We start from the raw sequence: 21,095 nt of genomic DNA, 5'->3' as shown, positions 1-21,095 counted from the left end.
GCAAATGTCCTCAAGACAATGCCGTATCTAGGGAGGCGGCAAGTGGATGGACAGGCAATTATTAACAATGATAAACACCAATAACAGTAATAAATTAGTTAACAATTATTGAGCACCTACTATGTACCAGGCATTGCTCTAAGAGGTGAATTAACTAATTTACCTCAACAACCATGAGGTAGCTATTATTATCACAGTTTCACAGAGGAGGAAAATGAGGTACAAAGTTGTTAAATAAATCATCCAAGGGATGCTTGGGTGGCTGTCAGTTAACCGTCTGCCTTTGGCTCAGGTCATGACCCCCAGGGTCCTGTAATCGAGTCTCACACCGGGCTCCTTGCTCAGCAGGGAGCTGCTTCTCCCTCTGCTTGCTGCTCTCCCTGCTTGTGCTCTCTCTCTGACAAATAAATAAATAAAATCTTTTAAAAAAATCATCTAAGGTCACATCATTAATAAATGTTGGAGCCAGAATTCAAATACAAGTGGACTGATTCCAGAACCATATGCCGCATGCCTCAACAAGACAGGTGCCATTCAGAGATTACAGAATGCTGTGGGAGGAAAGAGGCAGACACCTAACTCTTTTAGGAGGCTAGGAAGAACCGAGTTAGGAAAAGCCAGACTGAGAAAGGCATAGCTTTGTCTATCTTCTAAAAAGTTTTAATTTTCTTACCAGAACTATCTTATTTCATCACCCTACAATCAGTGGTAAGGTACACCTCAACTTCAGATATAAAAAATATGAAAAAGTGGCCAATGCCATTTTATGATGCCTCTAATTGTAAAATGCACGCTGGTTTTACAATCAAAATATGCAGAAAAAAAAATGTGCCCCCTGCATGTCCTCTTGCTGTCTCTCGGCTTCCTCTATACATACATACATACACACGCATGTATATGTATCTGCTGCCATAGATGCTAATGTAGCCTTGTCTTTTTTAGATTTGGTTTAATACTCAACGATACGACTCCCCACTACGGATAAATTTTGATGTCACCAAGCCCAAGCTATGGAAATCTTTCTTTTCAAGAAGTCTTCCATATCCTGGCCTTTCTAGTGTCCAGGTATATAATTCTTTAATTTACAATGTAGATAAAGGGGTTGCCTGGGTGGCTCAATCAGCTAAGTGTCTGACTCTTGATTTCAGCTCAGGTCATGATCTCTGGGTTATGAGATCAAGCCCTGGGTAGGGCTCCACAATGGGTGTGGAGCCTGCTTAAGATTCTCTCTCCCACTCTGTCCCTCCCACCCCACCCCCCCTTAAAGAAAAATGTAGACAAAGTAGTAAGGAATTTGAAATCATTATACTGCGTAGTCAGATATTTTTTGACCCTTAATTCTACTCCTAGATATTCAGTCAAAAATAATGTTTTTCAAACTTAGTTGAGCCAAACTCACAATAAGAAATTACCACATCATGAATTAGTATATGTGAAGTTTTGATATAATGAACCTCAAAAAAGTACCTCAAAATATTTAATTTCTTAAATGCTGGTCTCTGAATTCACTCAATTAATGACTGAATTTCACGACTGCTATTAAAACATGAATCAAACCACAGGGCATGATCCAGTAGGGGCTCATAAAATTAATTTAGAGGGCAGTGGCAAGACTGTAAGTAGTAAGCATGAATTTTACTAAAACTTCTGTTTGTTAGCTATATACATATGTGTGTATGTGTATAGTGAGTGTTAATATATATTGTTTACTGTGATCCAGACATTTCCAAAAGAAAGGTTTAAAAAACAGTACCCTACAGAAATTCTTCCATGTGTACAAGGTGACACAAGATTTTTCATAGAAACATAGTTTATAATAGTCTAAGAACTGGAATTATAGAAGGGACAAATTATGTAGAGTACATAATGGAATATTTTATAGTAGTTACACAAATCAAACAACATTAATAAATCTTAGCACTCTAAAAATGTGGATGTTATTATCTCTAAATACATTAAGGGAGAAAAGGCAAGCTGTGTATTCACGGTATAAAACTATTACACAGACTTGTCAAATCACTACTTCATACACCCGAAACTAATGTAACATTGTGTCAACTATACTTGAATTAAAAAAAAAAAAAAAAAGATTACGAAAAGTTTAGAAAACACCCAAACCAAAACAACATATTGTTTGGGGGTACATAAATCTGTAATAAAATCATAAATGCATTTTATTAACTTGCCTATCCCTACCAACTGTGATGTGAACACCAGGAGGGCAGGGATTTTTATTCATGGATATATTCCTATCACCTATAAAAGTGCCTGGCACACAGTAGATACATGTTGAATCAAAGTGCTGAAACACAAATTCAGATCACAGCTACTTCTCTGATGAGAGAGAAAGGAGATGAAATTAAGAACTACACAGCACTATAATTTATTTGTGATCGTGTACTTAAGGTGGGTCATGGGTACATTGGTAACCATGATACCATCCTCTGTATCTGAAGGAATGTCCCAGATTTCATAATTTTTTAAAAGACTTACGAAAGAATGGATAGCTATTCAAATTAAGTGATTTCTAGAATTTCTGAACAATTTTCTCTTTTACAGCCAGAAGAACTAATTTACCAGTGCACAGACAAAGCGGCCGCAGCTGAGCTACAAGACAGGTCATATGATACCCATAAATCCACATGCAATCTGTCACCAGGAGTGTAATACCAAACTAAACAATTCTCAGCCTGGATCAATAATTCGAGCAATTAAACTTTAGTTCATGTCTACAGACAGATACCAGATACAGATGTGATTTCTATATCCCATAGCTCAAAGGGAGACGTTCGCATCAGCATGGTGTGCAACAGAAGTGACCTCCAGCAACGATAGGTAGTTCTCCCAAAACGTCGCCTCAGATGAGAGCTCAGCATCACATCATGGGTCTTGTTCAGACCTATCATAATCCTCAGCTTAATTAAATATGCCTCTTTTATCCAATTAGTGGCTTACTGAGTTTCAGCTAGTTTATAAACCTAACACATGGAGAAGGCTGGTAAGAGTCCCTATAATCCTTATAACCCTGTAAAACAAAACTTTACTCTTCCGGTTTTGCAAATGTGGAAACCAAGGTTCAAAGGCGTCGACATACTCGTTAAGTGTCAGAGGGGGCTTCTAAACCCAGTCAAATCTTTCTGATTTCAAAGTCTGTGTGCCCTTTCTACTGTATCAAGCTGTGTAATGAGCAACATGTCACATACTCAAGAATAAATGTGACCCTTTCTAAAGTATTATTACTAGAAGACTCCAATTTATTCTCAATTTCAAATTTTAAGTAGTCTTACTAGAGATCCCTACCTAGAACAACTAATTCCCCAAAAAGTCTTTGTTCCTTCTGATAGTTTCAGGATACTATTAATTAGACCCACATTTTTATTTATCCAATATTGATGAAATGCATGGCAATTCAACCATACTCTCGCTCAGATCATCTTGAAACCCGGAACAAAAATATGTATAATGTGCCAAATGAGGTGATCCTAAGCAGTGGGGAGCTGGCTAGGTCCCCGAAATCTGTGCATTTGGTTAGGGATGCTCAAGAGGCTTTAGAATTGGCAGGGTTTCAACTCAAACCTTAGTTTTCCCTGCCCTTGTCAAATCACTCACCCTACCTCCAATTGTCCCCACATAAGTAAATTGGGGCAATATCCCCCTCACAGTCACTGTTAGGATTAAATAAAAATGAATAGAAAGCATCTGGTAAATAGAGGCTCAATAAATGTTAGCTATTTTCCTTTATTTTGTGTTTGCAACTTAATTTTTGATATCTTGCCTTGTAGCTAATATGATAGGTATCGGAGCTTTAGGATATAGTTTTGTGATGATGGATATCCTAAGAACAGTCTTAAGGAAATTCAGATAAATAATCCTCATAAACAGAAGTCACAGCACAGGGTAAAGAATCAATATGCACCATTAAAAGCCCTACAAATATTTAAGGCTTTCAACATAAGCTATCCCTAGTGAATGACAACTCCACCTGAATCCCCACTGCATACAAACTGTATCTTTGTTTACAAAGGTCACACCTGCAAAAAATAGAGCTTCTTTTTTATAAACAGGATTGAAAAAATACTAAAAGAAAAAATCATGGACTGGAGGCCACGCCATCTGACTAGATGGAACAGATACTGTACCTCCGCTCTACGGCATTTCTTGCCTGTGTTAGAAAGAAGTCGAGGAGAAGACGCAGAAGATGACCACAGAGCAGAGCTGCTCAAACAGCTGGGGGACTATCGGGTAAGTACAAATGGCTCTGAGTCTGTGGATTTCATTTCAAATGGGAAATTGCTTGGTAATGGATTTTTAGAGAATCAAAACGACTCTCCACAGTACATACATGAAGCAGCATAGAGTAAAAGATGTAATTAAAAGTTCAAACCTCAATAATCAAGCTATTATTAGACAGTAAAATGCCTCTATAAACTGAAAATGCTGTAAGACTGTGAAATGAAAATACCTTTAATAAAATGCATTTCAAGAGTATCAAATACAATTAAAACATCTGGATAAATCGTATTAGACTCAACTGTGCATAAAAGTGAAACCAACTGCTCTTGATCAGTTTTAAGGATATGATTTTATAACTAACTGCTTTTCAATGCTAAGAAAAATTCTCGTTAGATATGTCCTCTCCACTGTCTGTCAGTAGTGCTGTGTGGATAATAAAACCTAGAAAGCAGTCTCAAATTAAGACAGTAAGCCTTGTTGGCTAAACAGCGGGAAGTCAAGTTGGACATTTAATTCTATTCACTAAAATTGGGTTTTCAGGGGCGCCTGGGTGGTTCAGTCGGTTGAGTCTGACTCTTGGTTTCAGCTCAGGCCTTGATCTCAAGGTCCTGGGATCAACCCCCAAGTTGGGCTCTGCGGTCAGCAGGGAGTGTTTGAAGATTCTCTCCCTCTGCCCCTTCCCCACTTGTCTGTCTCTAAAATGAATAAATTTTAAAAAATAAGTAAACTAGGTTTTCAGCTAAGACGTCTTCAAGTAACAAACTTAATTCAAACAGGCTTGAGCAACAAAAAGAATTTATTGTCTTATTTAAGTAAAAGTCAGAGATGAGTAGTTGTCAGAGCTGTGCCACTCTTCTGTAAGTCTTCCCACTTGCCCTCCTCCATGTGATGGCACCGTCCTCAGGCTCACTTTTTTCATGGAACCAAATGGCTGAAACAGCTCCAGACAGGACCCACATCTGCACATACTGTCCAAAGCAGGAGAGCACATCTGTATGCCATCATTCCTAGCAAGTTTCCTGAGATGCACTTTGATCACATGCCCATCCCTACAGACCAGTCACTGTGGCCATGGGGACAGAATGCATTGATTAGGATTAATCCAGAACCCTAGAATTACATGGGTTACTATGCAAACTAGGGATCACCAGGAAGAGGGAAGGGAACAGTAGAGGGCGGCTGGGTGATAGTAGCTGTCTTACACACCAAGTCAGTATGCTAGCAACTGAACAAAAAAGACATTCGGCCCCTCTCCATTTTCTGTATTGCTAATACATAAGCTAAATAGAAAAGCAGAACTAAATAAATGACTTCGAGATGCAGAAGGAAGACAAGAATATTAAGAATTGTGTATGTTTAAACATGGAGGAAAAATACAATGAAATCTTCAAGCTTCACTAATGACTACAAATCTTGGTTGTTTTTCCCTTCAGTTCTCTGGATTTCCCCTTCACATGCCCTATTCTGAACTGAAGCCTTTAACTGAAGCCGTGTATAGCACTGGAGTACATAATATTGATGTCCCTAATGTTGAATTTGCTTTAGCTGTATATATCCACCCATACCCCAAAAATGTTTTGTCTGTCTGGATTTATGTTGCCTCCCTTATACGCAACAGGTGATTTTTTCATTGTACACTTTTCGTATCATGTAAAAACTGTAATTAAGGTATGAGAATATTTTTGTGATATTGATCACATCAGAAGAAATTTGTAAATAATGAAATAAAATTATCATTATTTTCAAAGTAAGTGTTATTTAGTAGTCTGCCTTACCTCTTGCCACTCTGACCCCACATTTAATCAAGGCTATCCAGAGTCCCCTCTCACACTAAGAGCTCCCCACCTCTGTGCCTTTGTACTTACCTTCTACTTGGAGCCCTCCTTCTTTGCCTGTCCAGCAGAATACCCATCATACTTTTAAGACCCAGCAAAACAACACAACTTCTCTGGGGGAAGGAACAACTTTGTGATATAAAATTTTTAACACCAAATACCTCATAAGACCTTACCCTATAGAAATACTGAGCAAACATGTACATGTACACAAATGTGCCCATATAAACACACACATACTCCTACTGAAACAGTACAGTACTGGGTCAGGGGGAATATGTTTAAACATTCACCAAAAGGGAAGTTGTTTAAAAAATTAATACATTGCTATGGACTAAATGTTTGTGTCTCCCAGTAAATTCCTATCTTGAGACCCAAATCCCCTATGTAATGGAATATATGGAGGTGGGTCCTTTGGGAGGCAATTCGATTATGAGAGTAGAGGCCCTGTGTTCAGATGAATGCCACTGTAAGAAGAGACAGGAGTGAGTTTGGTTCCTTTCTTAGGCCATGTGTGGATACAATGAGAAGAAATGGCCCGCTGCAAATCAGGAAGAGAGCCCTCACCAGAAACTAGATCTGCCAGCACCTTATCCCTAGACTTCCCAGCCTCCAGATACAGGAAAAATAAATGTTTGCTGTTTAAGCCACCCAGTGTATGGTATTTTGTTACAGCAGCCTAAACAGACTAAGACAAACACGGGTACTATTATACTGAGCCATTAGAAGGTATTAAATGTATGTGCTGACATGGAAAGATATATACAAAACAGAAATATATGGAGCAGGATTTCTTAACAGAAGCACTACTGACATTTTGGGCCAAGTAATTTTTTCTTCCTGTGGAGGCGGACCTGTTCATTAGAGGCTGTTGAGCAGCATCCCTGACCTCCAACCACTACAAGTCAGTTGCATCCTTTCCTTCTGCCAAACTGTGACAACCAAAATGTTCCCAGACATTGTCTAAGGTCCTCTAGGGAATAAATTGACTCCAGCTGAGAACTAGTGATATAGCTGAAACAGGATCTCACTTAAAAAAAAAAACCAAAAAACATAAATTAAGGAAAAACATTCCCCTTTTACTTTATTCCCTTTTGTCTTCCTCTATCAGATTATATTACAATTATGTGTCTGCATGCCTCTGATACCTCAACTATGAACTCTTCTTCAAGGGAGAGTTCAAGGACTGACCTAGAATAGTCATTACCAGGCAATACCCTGTCATTACAAGGTATCCAGGGACGAGTTACTTATCCTCTCTGCTACTTATTTTCCCCACATATAGAATCAGAATGATCACATTACTTACTTCCTCTCACTGGTTAAACAAGTTAGTATATGTAAAGTATAGGTACTTAGAACACTGCCCAGCGCTGAGCACCTGATGTCTGTCAGGCAGCCTAAAGTAGTTCACATAACTTGTATTTTATTCTAAGAATGAACAGTTCCAAAAATTCATTAAATCAACCACAAAACCCAAGGTAAATTTAAACCAAGTACTTATACTGTTTCATCAAATACTAACTATACCCTGAAGTTAATGTATAAAAACTAAATGTAAATTACATTGTCGATCTCCCCATGCAACTAGAGAGGAAGAGGAGAAAAACAGTGAGTCTCCACAGGGCGATGTACTGACACACCGAAGTCAGTGTAGTCCGAGGCTGCCGGGTCCTATTTAATGGTTTGCTAGTATCAAGCAGCACAGGACAAAGCAAAAGGAAGGCACCTCAGTCACCTGGTACCTCTGAGGATACCCTGCTCAAGTTAGTTAATTTTAAAGAATAACATTTAAGTCAACTCCTGAAACATCATTGAATCATTATCAAAATTTCTCCCCCCAAAATTACTGTTTGGTGACTACATGGAGGATAAACTTGAGTCCTCACTTGATGACTCAGGGCGAGGAGTACAGATGAGTAATTTTACTTACGATTCACGTAAATACAGATAAGATGAAGTATGGAGTTGGATGGACTCACTCCAGAAGAATTCTTGTAGTTTGTTTTCTTGAAATAGTCCCTGATGTGAACTTTTCAAATAAACTTTATTCAACACTTAAGGAAATGAAAACACAGTAACTACAAGAGAATCAACCTTACAAAATGAAACTTCGGACCCCGTAGTGCTCACTAAGCTTAGATTTCCTTTCAAGTTCTCTAAGGGAATCAAGAAATCATTTCTTACTTTGTGCTTACGCCAGACTTTTAAAGAAGGCTTGGTGCCACAGTGCCACAAAAGCCATGACTACTTACACCTAAGAGTTCTAAGTTCAAAAGGTAAGATGGTCCACTCACACAGCTGCCTTATCCTACATGCAAGAAATATTTTGCAAGTGTCAACCGTGACAAATGAGAGACCCCTGACCAGAGGCAAAACTTCAGAGAGAGGTATTAGAAAGGTGCCCCCACATCAGACTTGGTCTCCCCTGGAGTGTATAATTCAAATATTAGTGAGACTTAAAAGATGGGTGGATTCTCCCTGTTCATATTCTCATCAAATGACTCTTGCCTCATCTTTCGGCAGCTCTGTCTCAAACGAAGTTTTCTTAGCCTGAACTGAAATCTGCCTACCTTAGTTTGTACCTTTCCTACTCCACCTATCCCTCAATAAAACAAATAAAAGAATACCTGGGACAACAAGTAACAAGACTTCAAGATTAATTCCTCTTCCACAGCCTTGCATGCATTTCCAAAAGTAGATGGCATGCTGCCGACTCTTCTCTTCAGGACATAAAAATTATATATAGCATTATATAAAACTGATTCAATATGTGCCTTTCTGAATGATAGGTTCCCCACTCCCACTGTCTCTTCACACAGCAATGAAGATAGGCATACACATTCGGATTCTGACTACTGCACAATTAATTTCAAAAAAGGACAATTCAGCTCAATAAAATTAGGTATCTGTCTAAAACTGCCAGGATCATCATTTCATGGGAGCACAAAAGAAAATATTTAGTTCTATTTATTTTATACTAACATAAACCTAAATTGAGATTTCTAACAGAAATCAAAACACCAAAAAAAATATTTGGTAAAGTCCTCAAAGTAAATTTTATTGATACATTTCTTCAAATGATTGTGGAATTTTTAAAAATCCCTCCCAAATTTGACAATTTAGGGACAGTGGTAGGAACCGAGAATATTTGAAGAAAGCAAATACAAATACATTGGTACTTTGCTAGCTCACTGAGCTAACACCAAGAAGCCAATTTATTCTATTATCCTAAAGAATCTTATATGTGGGTATGTTTGAATTGGCCCTCTGAGAATTGTTCAAACAAAGGAAACATTACGGAAAAAAGACTGGTTTTCAAAATGTGCAATCTTTGAAAATAAAACTTCAAAAATGTATATTTGAAAAGATCTGCAAAGCTTGGTACAGTGTTTATATATAAAGAGAACGAATAACCCCATTGACTTTAAAACTCAAATTAATCTAAAAAATACTTCAAATGGCATGGCATTAGTGACATTCTTTTCAAAGCATTCCATTTAAAAGAAAACTGATAAAACTGTCCTCACCCTTTTGAAAAGATCTAATCCCTTTCTAAAACAAAAGTATGATTTGCAAGAGAAACAACACTGTACAATCAACTGGTAAATTAAGATTTCTGAGGCTGTAAGAAATGGGGCCAAAACAAGTCACACTCAAAAAGGGATGGTTAACACAAGAAATGTGCTATAAGTAAAGTGCATGAAAGGAAGCCTGCTCAGCTAAATGAAGTAGACAAAGGTCAGGAGTCAAGGGTCATTCGCCAGAGCGGCAGCAGGCTCGAAAACCACACTGCAAATTCTGGCATCCGCTGGCGGTATCAGCATGAGGACCTGTATAAAAACAGAAATGTGTGAAAGGAGGAAATTTCTTAGAAATCACATGAAAGTGCTAAGACATTTGACTTTTCTTTTTACTAGCAATACATTTATAACATTTATATTGTAATAATTTATCACAGAAGTAAAACATCCCAATGAGTGTATAAAATATTAGACACAAATATAGCCAACAGCAGCTCTACTTTAACTGGTCCAAAAGCTAAATGAAAGAAGAAGGGAAAGAAATAATTTTTTGGCAACAATCTTAACAAAATAAAAATCTAAGACAAAAAGATAACCCACAGAAGCAAGGCTGCCGAGCTAACTTAACAGATTTCTTATACTCAGAACATCCTTCCTAGAAATATACTTAAGACAGAAACAGCCCCCTCCATAGATCAGCTAAAGAATCCAGTATTGAGCAATTACAAAAGCATTACAGTCGAAACTTAAATACTGAACATGTTTTCCGTATTTTTAACAGCTCCAGCCAAAATAAATGGCTAGGGTTAAATGAAATTATCTTCCAGAATCAAGTATATAATGAATGATTAGTGAAATAAACATACCAAAGACATAATAAAAATTATGATTCAGTTACACAAGAAGAATGCAACACTGTGGAATAACTGACATTTTATCCCATTCACGTTATGCTGCCCAGACACTACATTAAAGATAAATTAGAGAACACAGCTGAGAATTAGGAAATATCAAAGAAACGATATCATGGCACATAAGCAAACGTCAAGTTCTCTGAGTGAATCACAGTTTTCATAAAGGCAGGCAAGTGGGCAAAAGGATGTTTTCAGTATACCGAAGCCTTTCAGTGTGTCTGCACCATGAACAAACAAAGAGCAGTTAATTTGTTCTCTACTCATCAAACAGAACCAAAATCCTGGCATTTGTCATATGTAAGGATCCCATACAAAAAGTACATGAAATGTCATTTTATGCTATGTCAAATGGATTATAACTGAATAATCATAGTACTCTGGATGATATCTAGTTTAACTCAGAAACTATTTTAAATAAGCTTCGTGTTGTTTCTCAAAGTAGCAGTCCGCTGCAAAAGGCATCTGTGCTAACACTGACATAAGGAAATGGCTACTTGCAATGAAACACACAGAACACTTATTTCCCAGAATTTTCCCTTGTATTTCTGAAATGGCACACACAATATACTAAGGGAAGACCTCTTAGGATATACAATCAATGAAGTATAATGTTCTTGTTATTTCAATAAAGAAATGATAATATATCTTTAAGTAAGAAAAGACGCTATTGAACTTTACAAGCACATGTGGGACTGCAATAGATTAGGACTTCATTTATTTTCAAAAAATGTCATGTTTAATTTTAAAAGAGATTTGATGCCTGGGATATGGGGAGCAGGTATAGGAGTGGGCAATGGAAGAAGATCAGCCACACTTTTATAACTGTCAAAGCAAATAATACATGCAGCTTCATGGTATTATTCCATGTTTATACGTTTAAAATTTTCTGTAACAAAAAGTTTAAAATATTTCAAATACAGAATTGAATTATAAGCCCATTTTTATTTAATCAAAATTAAAATCTGTTCTATTTTTAAAATGAAAAGTTGAATGTGTCAAATATTTAAAAAAATTCATAAAGTAGTATTTGTTATTAATGTCCCTTAAAATAAGACTCAGGGTTAGTCATCTTAACAAAATCAAAGTAAAATATCCTAGTACATACCATGTTTATTAGAAATGTCCTGAAAGGAACCCTGGTAGTCTGAAACTTTTCCACTGTCAACCTTTGACCAGGTTTTCCTTCTGAGCATATTTTCAGCTTTTTCCTTACACACTACTCAACCCTCCATGCCACCTCTTCTTAGCTTGCCTTTCTGCACCCCTAAACGCTGGGTCCTGCTCTGCCTGACGATCACCTAGTGCCTCTCTTCAAGACCCAATCCCTTGCCTTGCTACCACTGCCCTGCCTGACACTCAGTCCCTGGGGTGAAATGCTTGAACTGGTGGATTTTACAAAAATCTATTTCTCAGTATGTAATTCTACTCCAAATTTTTAAAAAGGGAGAAATAAGAAGAAAGAGACACAGAGACTTTAGACAATTATCCAACTAAAACTCCCTTAAAATACTTTAAAATGTCTACATTCCTATTTTTTAAAAGGACAGAAATACGGTAAGGAAGAAACTGTACAATGAATTCAATAATGACCTGGGAAAAATCCTAAGTGATGGCTGAAAGCAATGCAAGTGAAATATGCTACTAGTTTTAAGGCAGGAAATATAAGGGACACTGAAAGGAGCCAATAGGACCAAGGAAGCTATTCTAGAGATTCCTATCTTTCCAAATACACACAGCTAGTCCTCATCCTCCCCAAAAGACAGGCTCAGCAACCTCAGGTCTGCCCGGGCCACTCTGGTCACTACTTGATCTCGAAGTCTAAAGGACGGTACTAGGGATAACAGAGGAAGAAAAACAGAGGAATACAATTGTGTGTCCCGTATTAGGTTGCAAGTAAGGCTGCTTATCTGTCAGCACCTCCGTATTAACATCACAAAACAAATTCCTCACTCACATTGATATAAAATGTGCCCCTCCTTCAAATATGCACTAGAATATCTGAGTTTTAAGTGGACAGTGAAGAGAGGGAATTAATACAGCAGTGTTTTCAAATAATCAGAAAGCAGGATCTACCCAGAGAAGCCTGTAAGGGCTTAAAGAGTACCTATGATACGATCTCAAAACTACAATCCCATCTTAAGGTCAATTACAGATCAGGTGTCCGATCCTAATAGTCATGGAAGTGAGCTCAACCACGAGGAGATTTTATCTATTAAAGGCCTGGGGAAAAGCAAAAGTGAAGGCAACCACCACTTTTCACTAAGGTTAGTCTCATAATGTAGAAAACAGGAGAGAACAGCAATTTCCAAAGCATGAAAATTACAAGCAACGTTAACAGTGAGACTCTTAAGCATCACAGAACGACTGTTCAGAAAAGGGAATAAATGGACAACAGAAAAGTGAGCCAGCATTAGACAGAAATAAGGCTAAGATATCTCGTATGTTATTTTGCCAAGTATCTCCAGCAGACAGCCGTGCTTCCACAGACACTGACAACTCAAAAGGCCATTCCCTTTAAATATTTGACTCATCACCAGCAAATGTCTATCTCAATATATAACAGAAAATTCAAGTGGTTGTAATATATGAGGGCTGAGGGCTAAATTACATTAAAGAATAATAAAATAGGAAAATAAAACTGGCATAATCATTAAATAAAATTTTTAAATGCATAGTAAAAAAATAAATTTGTATGAAAGCATTTTTTAAATATTAGCTAAAAAGAGCTATAATGTTAACTAGTTATTTTCCCAAATTTTTATTATTGACTAATTTGTTTTTCCTGGATTTTAAGTATATTATTTATGCGGTATATCTGCACTTACCTTCACTTACCTTTAATCCTCTTTAACTTAAATTAGAAACATAAGAGAGCAAATCATCTGAGACTGTGTCACCTCCAGAACTATGAGCTAATCTATCTTAATTCATAAATTATACAGACATTGAAACGCAAATCAGTACAAAAATTTTATTTGCTACCATTGTTCAAATGTTCTTCAGAGCTCCAAAACTACGCAATTCCATTTAACACTTCTTAAATGACAGAGTTGTTTTTAAATGTTAAGGCAAAGAAGACTTCTTTTATGTTTAAATCTTAACTTTATCAATCAAATCACAAATTTAAATGTCATGAGGAATCATTCAGAAGAATAAAACTGGCATTTTTAAATCCATGCTTAGTACAGTATCTTGCTCACAGCCAATATTATTTGAGTATCTGATACTAACTTATCTTCTCCAAAATCTCTACTAGTACTTAGGAAACAGGTCATTCTGTTTTACTTATCACTCATTATTTAATGAATACTGCTGATTATCAGTATTTACTTCTTTAGTTAGTAATCTAGTAGCTAACTATATTAAGCTTTTTTCTGACAAATACATTTTTAGTTAACTGTTACCCAAATATTTAAAATATAGTTTGTCACCTAAATATGCTCCCTATTATTCTAAGAACATGTATAAAACACATTAACTACTTCCAGAAAAAATAAAAATAAAAAGGGGGTCCCATAAGCAGTCATTAAATATTTATTGTACGAATTGAACTGTAGTAAAAGATACTGGATCAGTCGTGTCATCTTGCAAAACTGGATACAATGCAACTTTATTCTAACACTTTCTAGGTTGTCCATACGTCCTTTTAAGGAAAAAATGCCATCAGAGCGTTGCTTTAAAAGCAACTGGCTGGAACTCTGGAACATAAGTTAATATGACAAGTCACCCTATAAACTTTAAAAGATTTCCATTTCCCCAAAATCATGTTTTAAGAAGCTGTAAAAGGAGACTTAATACTGGATTACACAAGTGCTGTCAATTTTCTTTCAAATCTTTCAAAGTCAGATATCTTCATTAAAATTTATTTATTGAAAATTACCACCCATTTATCAAGAAAAAATTACATTCAACAAAAGGAATGTAGTAGCTCCTTTGGAACACTTTAATATTTATATACTCAAAACCAGTTAAGATGAAACGAATTCTAAAATCCTAAGAAAATGCAAAAGATTTTTGGTATTTAACTTTATCCCATCACCTAAATTATTTCAAGAAGTTGTCAAAATTAAGCAAGAAAAGCAAGTAGGTAGATCACAAAAATGAACTGAAGTCCTATCTCCCCCACCCTGTAACATCTATATACTCAAAAACAAATCTAACAAATTCAGCTGTGATATTCCCACAAGCATAACCTATGCTGAATTCAACTAGACAATTCAAGTGCAACATACAAATAAGTTTTTCTTATAAAAATAATTGCTTACTAGTTACTTTTCACAGTATGTCCTATAAGCCTTAGGAAGCAACATTACACCTACAATGACGTAACTGTATATTAAAAAAAAAATCTCCCATCTCAAAATCACCACATCCACAAAAGCAGCAAATGGTTCATGGAAGCAATCAAACTTTGTTTTTGTACACTTAGCAGGCTGCAACTAAAATGACACTCATTTTCACCATTCCTGGATTATACACTGAAGGCAAGAGAAAGCAAAGAAATGTTCCTACTTTGTGTTGCAACTGCAAGAACAAGGGAGGTCATCTGATGCCAGAAATAAAAGAGCTGCAATCCTCTGTCTCTTTATATGTATTTAAGAAAAACCTAATCTCCCAGAAATAGCAAGTTGCTAAATTCTCTGCCTACAGGTATGTCATTAAAGAGACCATTCCTCCAGTCTTCCTGGTTCCTTTCAATTGTTCTCCCTGAGACAAACTCAGGTGATCTTCTTGTTATCTTAAGATGACTCAGGCTTTCAAAGAAAACAGTATATGATGTAAAAAGACAGGTGCGTAGTAGAATCTGAACCATGTAAATGTTTTTCCAGTATAAATACAAGGCACTAATTTGTTTACTAATAACTGAGAAGCTTTTTATGCTAATAGAAACTTCAGTCTCTACCACCGACTATCAAAAGCCCAAAAGGACACTGAAGGTACCTTGAAAAAACATATGCAACAAGACCACTGCAGGGTAGAGTTAGGTTTAAGAAACAAAACAATCAATAAATGCTCATCCAATGATTGTTATAAGTAGGTTTAGGAATCAATCTCCAAACTATTACAGGAATTTTAGTCATGTCTAAAGCATCTCAGCCTCTTCCCCAATACCACACACCCCCCTACCTCAATCGTCCATGAGACTGATTTGAACCCAGACCCAGGATCCCCAAGAAGTTCACATTACCAAAGTCCTCCCTTCTCAACTATTGCATCTTTTTAAGTTGTGTTACAAGAAAACGGGAGTCATCATCCCTAAGAAATTGGTATTATCTAGAGCATCAATACCTCTAAATTGTTAATGAATGCTATATCACTCTGGAAGAATTTCCCAAAATTTTATAAGAATTTTAGTATTTTTAGGGGTGACTGTGTGGCTCAGTTGGCTAAGCATCTGCTTTTGGCTCAGGTCACATTCTCAGGGTCCTAGGATCAAGTCCTGCATTGGGCTCCCTGCTCAGCAGGGAGTCTGCTTCTCACTCCCCCTCTGACCCTCCCCACTGCTCCTTCTCTCTCTCTCTCTCTCTCAGAAAGAAAGAAAGAAAGAAAGAAAGAAAGAAAGAAAGAAAGAAAGAAAGAAAAGGAAAGAAAGAAGAAAGAATTTTCGTATTTCTACAACTTGCCATTTTAGAATTTATTAAACTATTACATATCTCAAAAATCTGGCAGAATATATATTTGAAATACCTATCTGAAAGAAAAACTTACCTTTATAGAAGGTAATTAATGAAAACACACATGATTTTTAAATTTTATCAAATGTAAAGAATTATCTCTGAAAGTAAAAAAGTTTGGTAATTAGAAATCTAGAAATTAAACAGAAACCCTAAGAATCATGAGAACTGTCAAAAAATTTTAATTCCATTTCTTCAAAATTATCTCATTATTAAAAGGCATTACCGTTAATGTTGTCACAGTAGTAAAAGTATTCATCGTTTAGAGAAGGACATGCTGAAACCAAATCCTGCAGGCCTGCACCAGTTACAGTAAGACAACCAGAGAGATTAAGGTGCTCCAAATAAGGCAGCCCTCCTCCCAGAGTCAAAACCCTGTAAAAGAAGCAATCCAACAATTAGAATATATTAATCTATGAAAATTTACATATTCCTATGACCTACTGGACCACTATTAACAACTCTTTCAATCTGGTAATGAGGAAATTCAAGGATTTCTATAAAACATAACTAACCTCATCCTTAGGCAGCAATACCTTTAACTGAGAAAAACTTCTTACATTTTTCCTAAGGACATTCAATAAACAAGTCTATGAAATTTCTCTTTACAAGAACATTACAGCAACTCAAATCTTAGAAGAAGTACTGAATGTTGGAACTGTAATCTTCATTCTCCCACAGGCTGTCTAAGTGAAAATCATCAAGAAAATTACTGACCAGTTTTGGCAGTTCCTCAGAGTTAGAGTTAGCATATGACCCAACACTTCCTTTCCTAGATGTACACCCAAGAGAACTGAAAACATATGTTCACGTAATAACTTGCAAACAAATATTCATAGCAGCATCATTCATAATGGCCAAAAGGTGGAAACAACACAAATTTCAATTCATTAAAATGAATGGAAAAATAAACATTATATAGCCATAAAGTACTGATACATGCCACTACATGGATGAACTTTGAAAACATGCTAAGTGAAAAAAGCCAGACACAAAGGCCACATACTGTATGATTCTATTTATATGAAATATCCAAAATAGGCAGAACAGGCACAGAGACAGAAAGCAGACTGGCAGTTGCCAGGGGCTGGGGGCAAAGAGGAGTGAGGAAGAACTGCTATAGAGTAGAGGGTTTCCTTATGGTCTGATGAAAATGTTTCTGAATCAGTGGTGATGCCTGCCAACCTTGTAAATCTGCCGAAACCACTGATTTGTATACTTCAAAAGGATGAACTTAATGGTAAGTGAATTACATGTCAGTAAAAATGGAAACCTAATGGCATATCCTAGAAGAATAAAAACAATATAAATACATAAAATGAGAAGTTAGCTAAAATGACAATGGCAGAGCTGTAAAGTATGAAGAACAAAATTGAGAACATCAATTTTCTGTACAATATGTAAAGCAATATTAAACAGCAAAACTGTGAAAACTGGAACAGTCTATCTTAAAAGGGATGTCAAGAGATAACAGTACAGTAAGTTTGGTTAAAAAATTAACATGATTGTGCAGGTACATGAAAATTAGGAAGTAAAAGTATAATAACTATTGAGATTTTAAAAAACTATGGAAATATTTACATATTCTGTGAAGGACTGCTGACTAGCAAAGACTAGGAGCAGACATTTTAAAGTTTTGTAACTGCATGTTTATTTTTTTTTTTTTAAAGATTTTATTTGTTTATTCGACAGAGATAGAGACAGCCAGCGAGAGAGGGAACACAACCAGGGGGAGCAGGAGAGGAAGAAGCAGGCTCACAGCAGAGGAGCCTGATGTGGGGCTCGATCCCACAACGCCGGGATCACGCCCTGAGCCGAAGGCAGACGCTTAACTGCTGTGCCACCCAGGCGCCCCTGTAACTGCATGTTTAAAAGAAGAAATTGATCAGTTAAAAACAACTTATCAGAGCACGTGGGTAGCTCAGCTGCTTGAGCATCTGACTCTTGATTTTGGCTCAGGTCATCTCAGGGTCATGGGATCATACCCCACAGTGGGCTCTGTGCTCAGCAGGGAGATCTACTTGGGATTCTCTCTCTCCCTCTCCCTGTGCCCCTCCCCCTGCTCTTGCTCACTCTCTCTCCTCTCTCAAATAAGTAATTCTCAAAAAAATAAAAACAATTTATCAAAACCCTAAGCCCCAAGGGAGATTTAAATGCATACTTGCCCTTACATTTTGACTGACAAAAATTTAAACTGATTTTTGTTTAATCATAAATTTCCTTGATCCACCCCTTCAGATTTCAAATTAACAGTGGCAGTTTAGGACCTCGTGGCTTGACTGGGCCAGAGCAGTTAGAGATAGTAGTCTTTAAAGGAACACAGTTCAAGGTTTAAAGTTAATTCTTTTTTTTTTTTTCCTATAAAGCTGAATAGCTCACAGTAAGAAATAAAACAGCTTTTAAAAAGTGGTCTGGGGCACCTGGGTGGCTTAGTCATCGGTTAAGCCTCTGACTCTTGATCTTGACGTCTTTATCTCAGGGCCCTGAGTTCAAGATCCATGTTGGGTTCCCCCCTGGACATGGAGTTTACTTAAAAAAAAAAAAAAAAGGTGGTCTCAGGGCACCTGGGTGGCTCAGTCGGTTTAAGTGGACTCTTGATTTCAGCTCAGGTCATAATCTCAGGACCGTGAAATCGAGCCTGGCACCCGGCTCCATGCTCGATGTGGTGTCTGCTTAAGATTCTCTTCTATTTCCCTCACCCTGCTCCTCTCCCCACTCATGTGCACACTCTCTCTCACTCTAAATAGACAAATTTTTTTTTTTTTTTTTTTTAGATTTATCTATTCACTTTGAGACAGAGTGTGTGTGTGAACTGGGTTGGGGAGACACAAAGGGAGAGAAAATCTCAAGCAGACTCCCAGCTGAGTGCAGAGTCCGACCTCATGACACTGAGATCATGAACTGAACCAAAATCCAAAGTTGGACGCTCAACCGACTGAGCTACCCAGGAGCCCCTAAATAAATAAAATCTTAAAAGAAAAAAAAAAGTGGATCTGGGGGGAAAAAAAGTGGTCTGAAGAACTCAGAAGCTAATTTCAGTGCAGAGACTGCTCCATTTCCTAAAATTTAAGAATTTTCAGGGTCGCCTGGGTGGCTCAGTTGTAAGTGTCTGCCTTCAGCTCAGGTCATGATCCCGGAGTCCTAGGATCAGGCTCCCCGTTGGGCTCCCTGCAGGGAGCCCACTTCTCCCTCTCTAGCTCCCACGTGCTTGTGTTCCCTCTCTCACTGTCTCTGTCAAATAAATAAAATCTTAAAAAAAAAAAAAAAAAAAGAATTTTCAGCACACTGAGGACACACTGCATGGAATATAAAACTTCTTTTCATAGTGTACTTGAAGAAACCACTTTGCAGGCACTGCATTCACTGAGCTTAATGGGAAATCACACAAGTCAAAAATAAACATGCAATTTATAATACCATATGATGGTCTCCTGGGAACATACAAAAGGGCACTGATGGGGGGAGGAGGGAAGTCCAAAAAGGTTTCCTATAAGAAGGGACTTTTTTTTTTTTAAGATTTCTTATTTATTTGACAGAGAGAGAGAGAGAAAGCATACAAGCAGCGGGAGCAGCAGGCACAGGGAGATGGAAAAGCAGGCTCTCCACCGAGCAGGGAGCCTGACGCGGAGTTTGATCCCAGGACCCTGGGATCATGACCTGAACTAAAGGCAGACACTTAACCAACTGAGCCACCCAGGCGCCCCAGGCAGGGACATTTAAACTGTGACAGAAATGAAAGAACTTAGCCAATAAAGGTATGTTACAGACTGAGCAAATACAAATGTCTAAAGATGAGAAATATGGTACCTTGAAGGACGAGAAAAGAGATGCGTATGGCTAGAGAAAGGATGGCTGTGTGTGTGACATTTACCTGTTCCTTGTCTTTTTTAGGCAGAGGTGAGGATGTGACCAAGTAAAAATTTAGAGATTTAAGAAGATAACAAGATATAAACTACAGAAGTAAGCAAGGGCCAAGAATTTGGACTTAACCAAAGTGCAACAAAACTCACTGAAAGGTTTAGATAGACGAGTAATAACAAGTTAAAAAAATGCATTCCAGGAAGATCATTCTATCTACCTTCTATCACCAATGTCCAAGTATGTCAGGCACAAGCCTAAACAGTAAAATGCAAGATAAGCAAAATACAGGTTCTGCCCTCAACTAGGGAAAAAACATTAAAGTACTGACAATACATGCAATAAGAAAAAAAAGTTACAGAAATATATACAAGTTATAGAAATATTACAGAGCAGGGAATGATTCAAAAGTAGTAATCTTTAAAGAAACAGAACAAAACCTAGAATTCAACAATGTTTAATTCACACTATTTGGTATCAAATGAAATACTAAACATTCAAAAAATCAGGAAAAAAAATCAATCAATAGAAACAGACCAATAAATGATAATGATGGGATTAGTAAACAATGACTTTAAAAAATGCATACAAATCCTGGAGCTAACACTAAATACATGAGATACTAGCCAACAGGAGAAATAAAACATGATACTAAAAAAGTACTTAATAAATCTCAAAAGAAGTCAGGAAAAGACAAAACAAGAAGATAAAACAAAAGGAAAACAAATAGCAAGATGACAGGCATAAAAATAACCATATCAATAATTATGTTAAATGCAAATGGCCTAAATAGATCAATTAAATGACAGAGAATATCTGGCTGAATTTTAAAAAGACCTAACAATATATGCTGTCTGCAAAAGATTAAAAGAATAGTTGCCTTGGGCTCAAAGAAATAAACAGTAGTAGGTTGAGAATTTAAATAAGAGGCTATGTTAAATCAATAACGGACAAGATTTATTTCATTCCTATGAAAACCTGAAAATGTTGCATTAAGACTATACACATGACACTATCTGTTCCCTATGGCTTCAATCTACTTGAAAATACTGATTT

General features: G+C 36.9%; 2 protein-coding genes across 12 annotated transcripts in view; one reads left to right on the top strand and one right to left on the bottom strand.

The window, feature by feature from the left end:
* CC2D2A (coiled-coil and C2 domain containing 2A) overlaps positions 1-5,895 on the top strand; it is a 145,028-nt gene extending 139,133 nt beyond the window's left edge. For all 3 annotated transcript variants that reach the window (XM_034672096.1, XM_034672095.1, XM_034672094.1), the window contains 4 exons: positions 943-1,065; positions 2,560-2,618; positions 4,065-4,242; positions 5,667-5,895. In XM_034672096.1, coding sequence (XP_034527987.1) covers positions 943-1,065; positions 2,560-2,618; positions 4,065-4,242; positions 5,667-5,855 — 549 coding nt within the window. In that variant the 3' untranslated portion in view covers positions 5,856-5,895. The remainder of the gene's footprint in view (positions 1-942; positions 1,066-2,559; positions 2,619-4,064; positions 4,243-5,666) is intronic.
* Positions 5,896-9,101: 3,206 nt separating this feature from the next.
* The window catches only part of FBXL5 (F-box and leucine rich repeat protein 5), a 50,380-nt gene continuing 38,386 nt past the window's right edge, over positions 9,102-21,095 (bottom strand). For 8 of the 9 annotated variants that reach the window (XM_019796429.2, XM_034672098.1, XM_034672100.1 and 5 more), the window contains 2 exons: positions 16,408-16,556; positions 9,102-9,901 (listed from right to left, as the gene is read on the bottom strand). In XM_019796429.2, the coding sequence (XP_019651988.1) occupies positions 9,825-9,901; positions 16,408-16,556 (226 nt within the window). In that variant the 3' untranslated portion in view covers positions 9,102-9,824. Of the gene's footprint in view, positions 9,902-16,215; positions 16,283-16,407; positions 16,557-21,095 lie in introns of all 9 variants that reach the window. The other variant, XM_034672099.1, reaches the window with a different exon arrangement.

This window comes from Ailuropoda melanoleuca, chromosome 11 (genome assembly GCF_002007445.2).
Source record: "Ailuropoda melanoleuca isolate Jingjing chromosome 11, ASM200744v2, whole genome shotgun sequence".
Classification (NCBI taxonomy): Eukaryota; Metazoa; Chordata; class Mammalia; order Carnivora; family Ursidae; genus Ailuropoda; species Ailuropoda melanoleuca.
The sequence above is the reverse complement of the archived record's forward strand: the minus strand, read 5'-3'. Positions and strand labels throughout refer to the sequence as shown.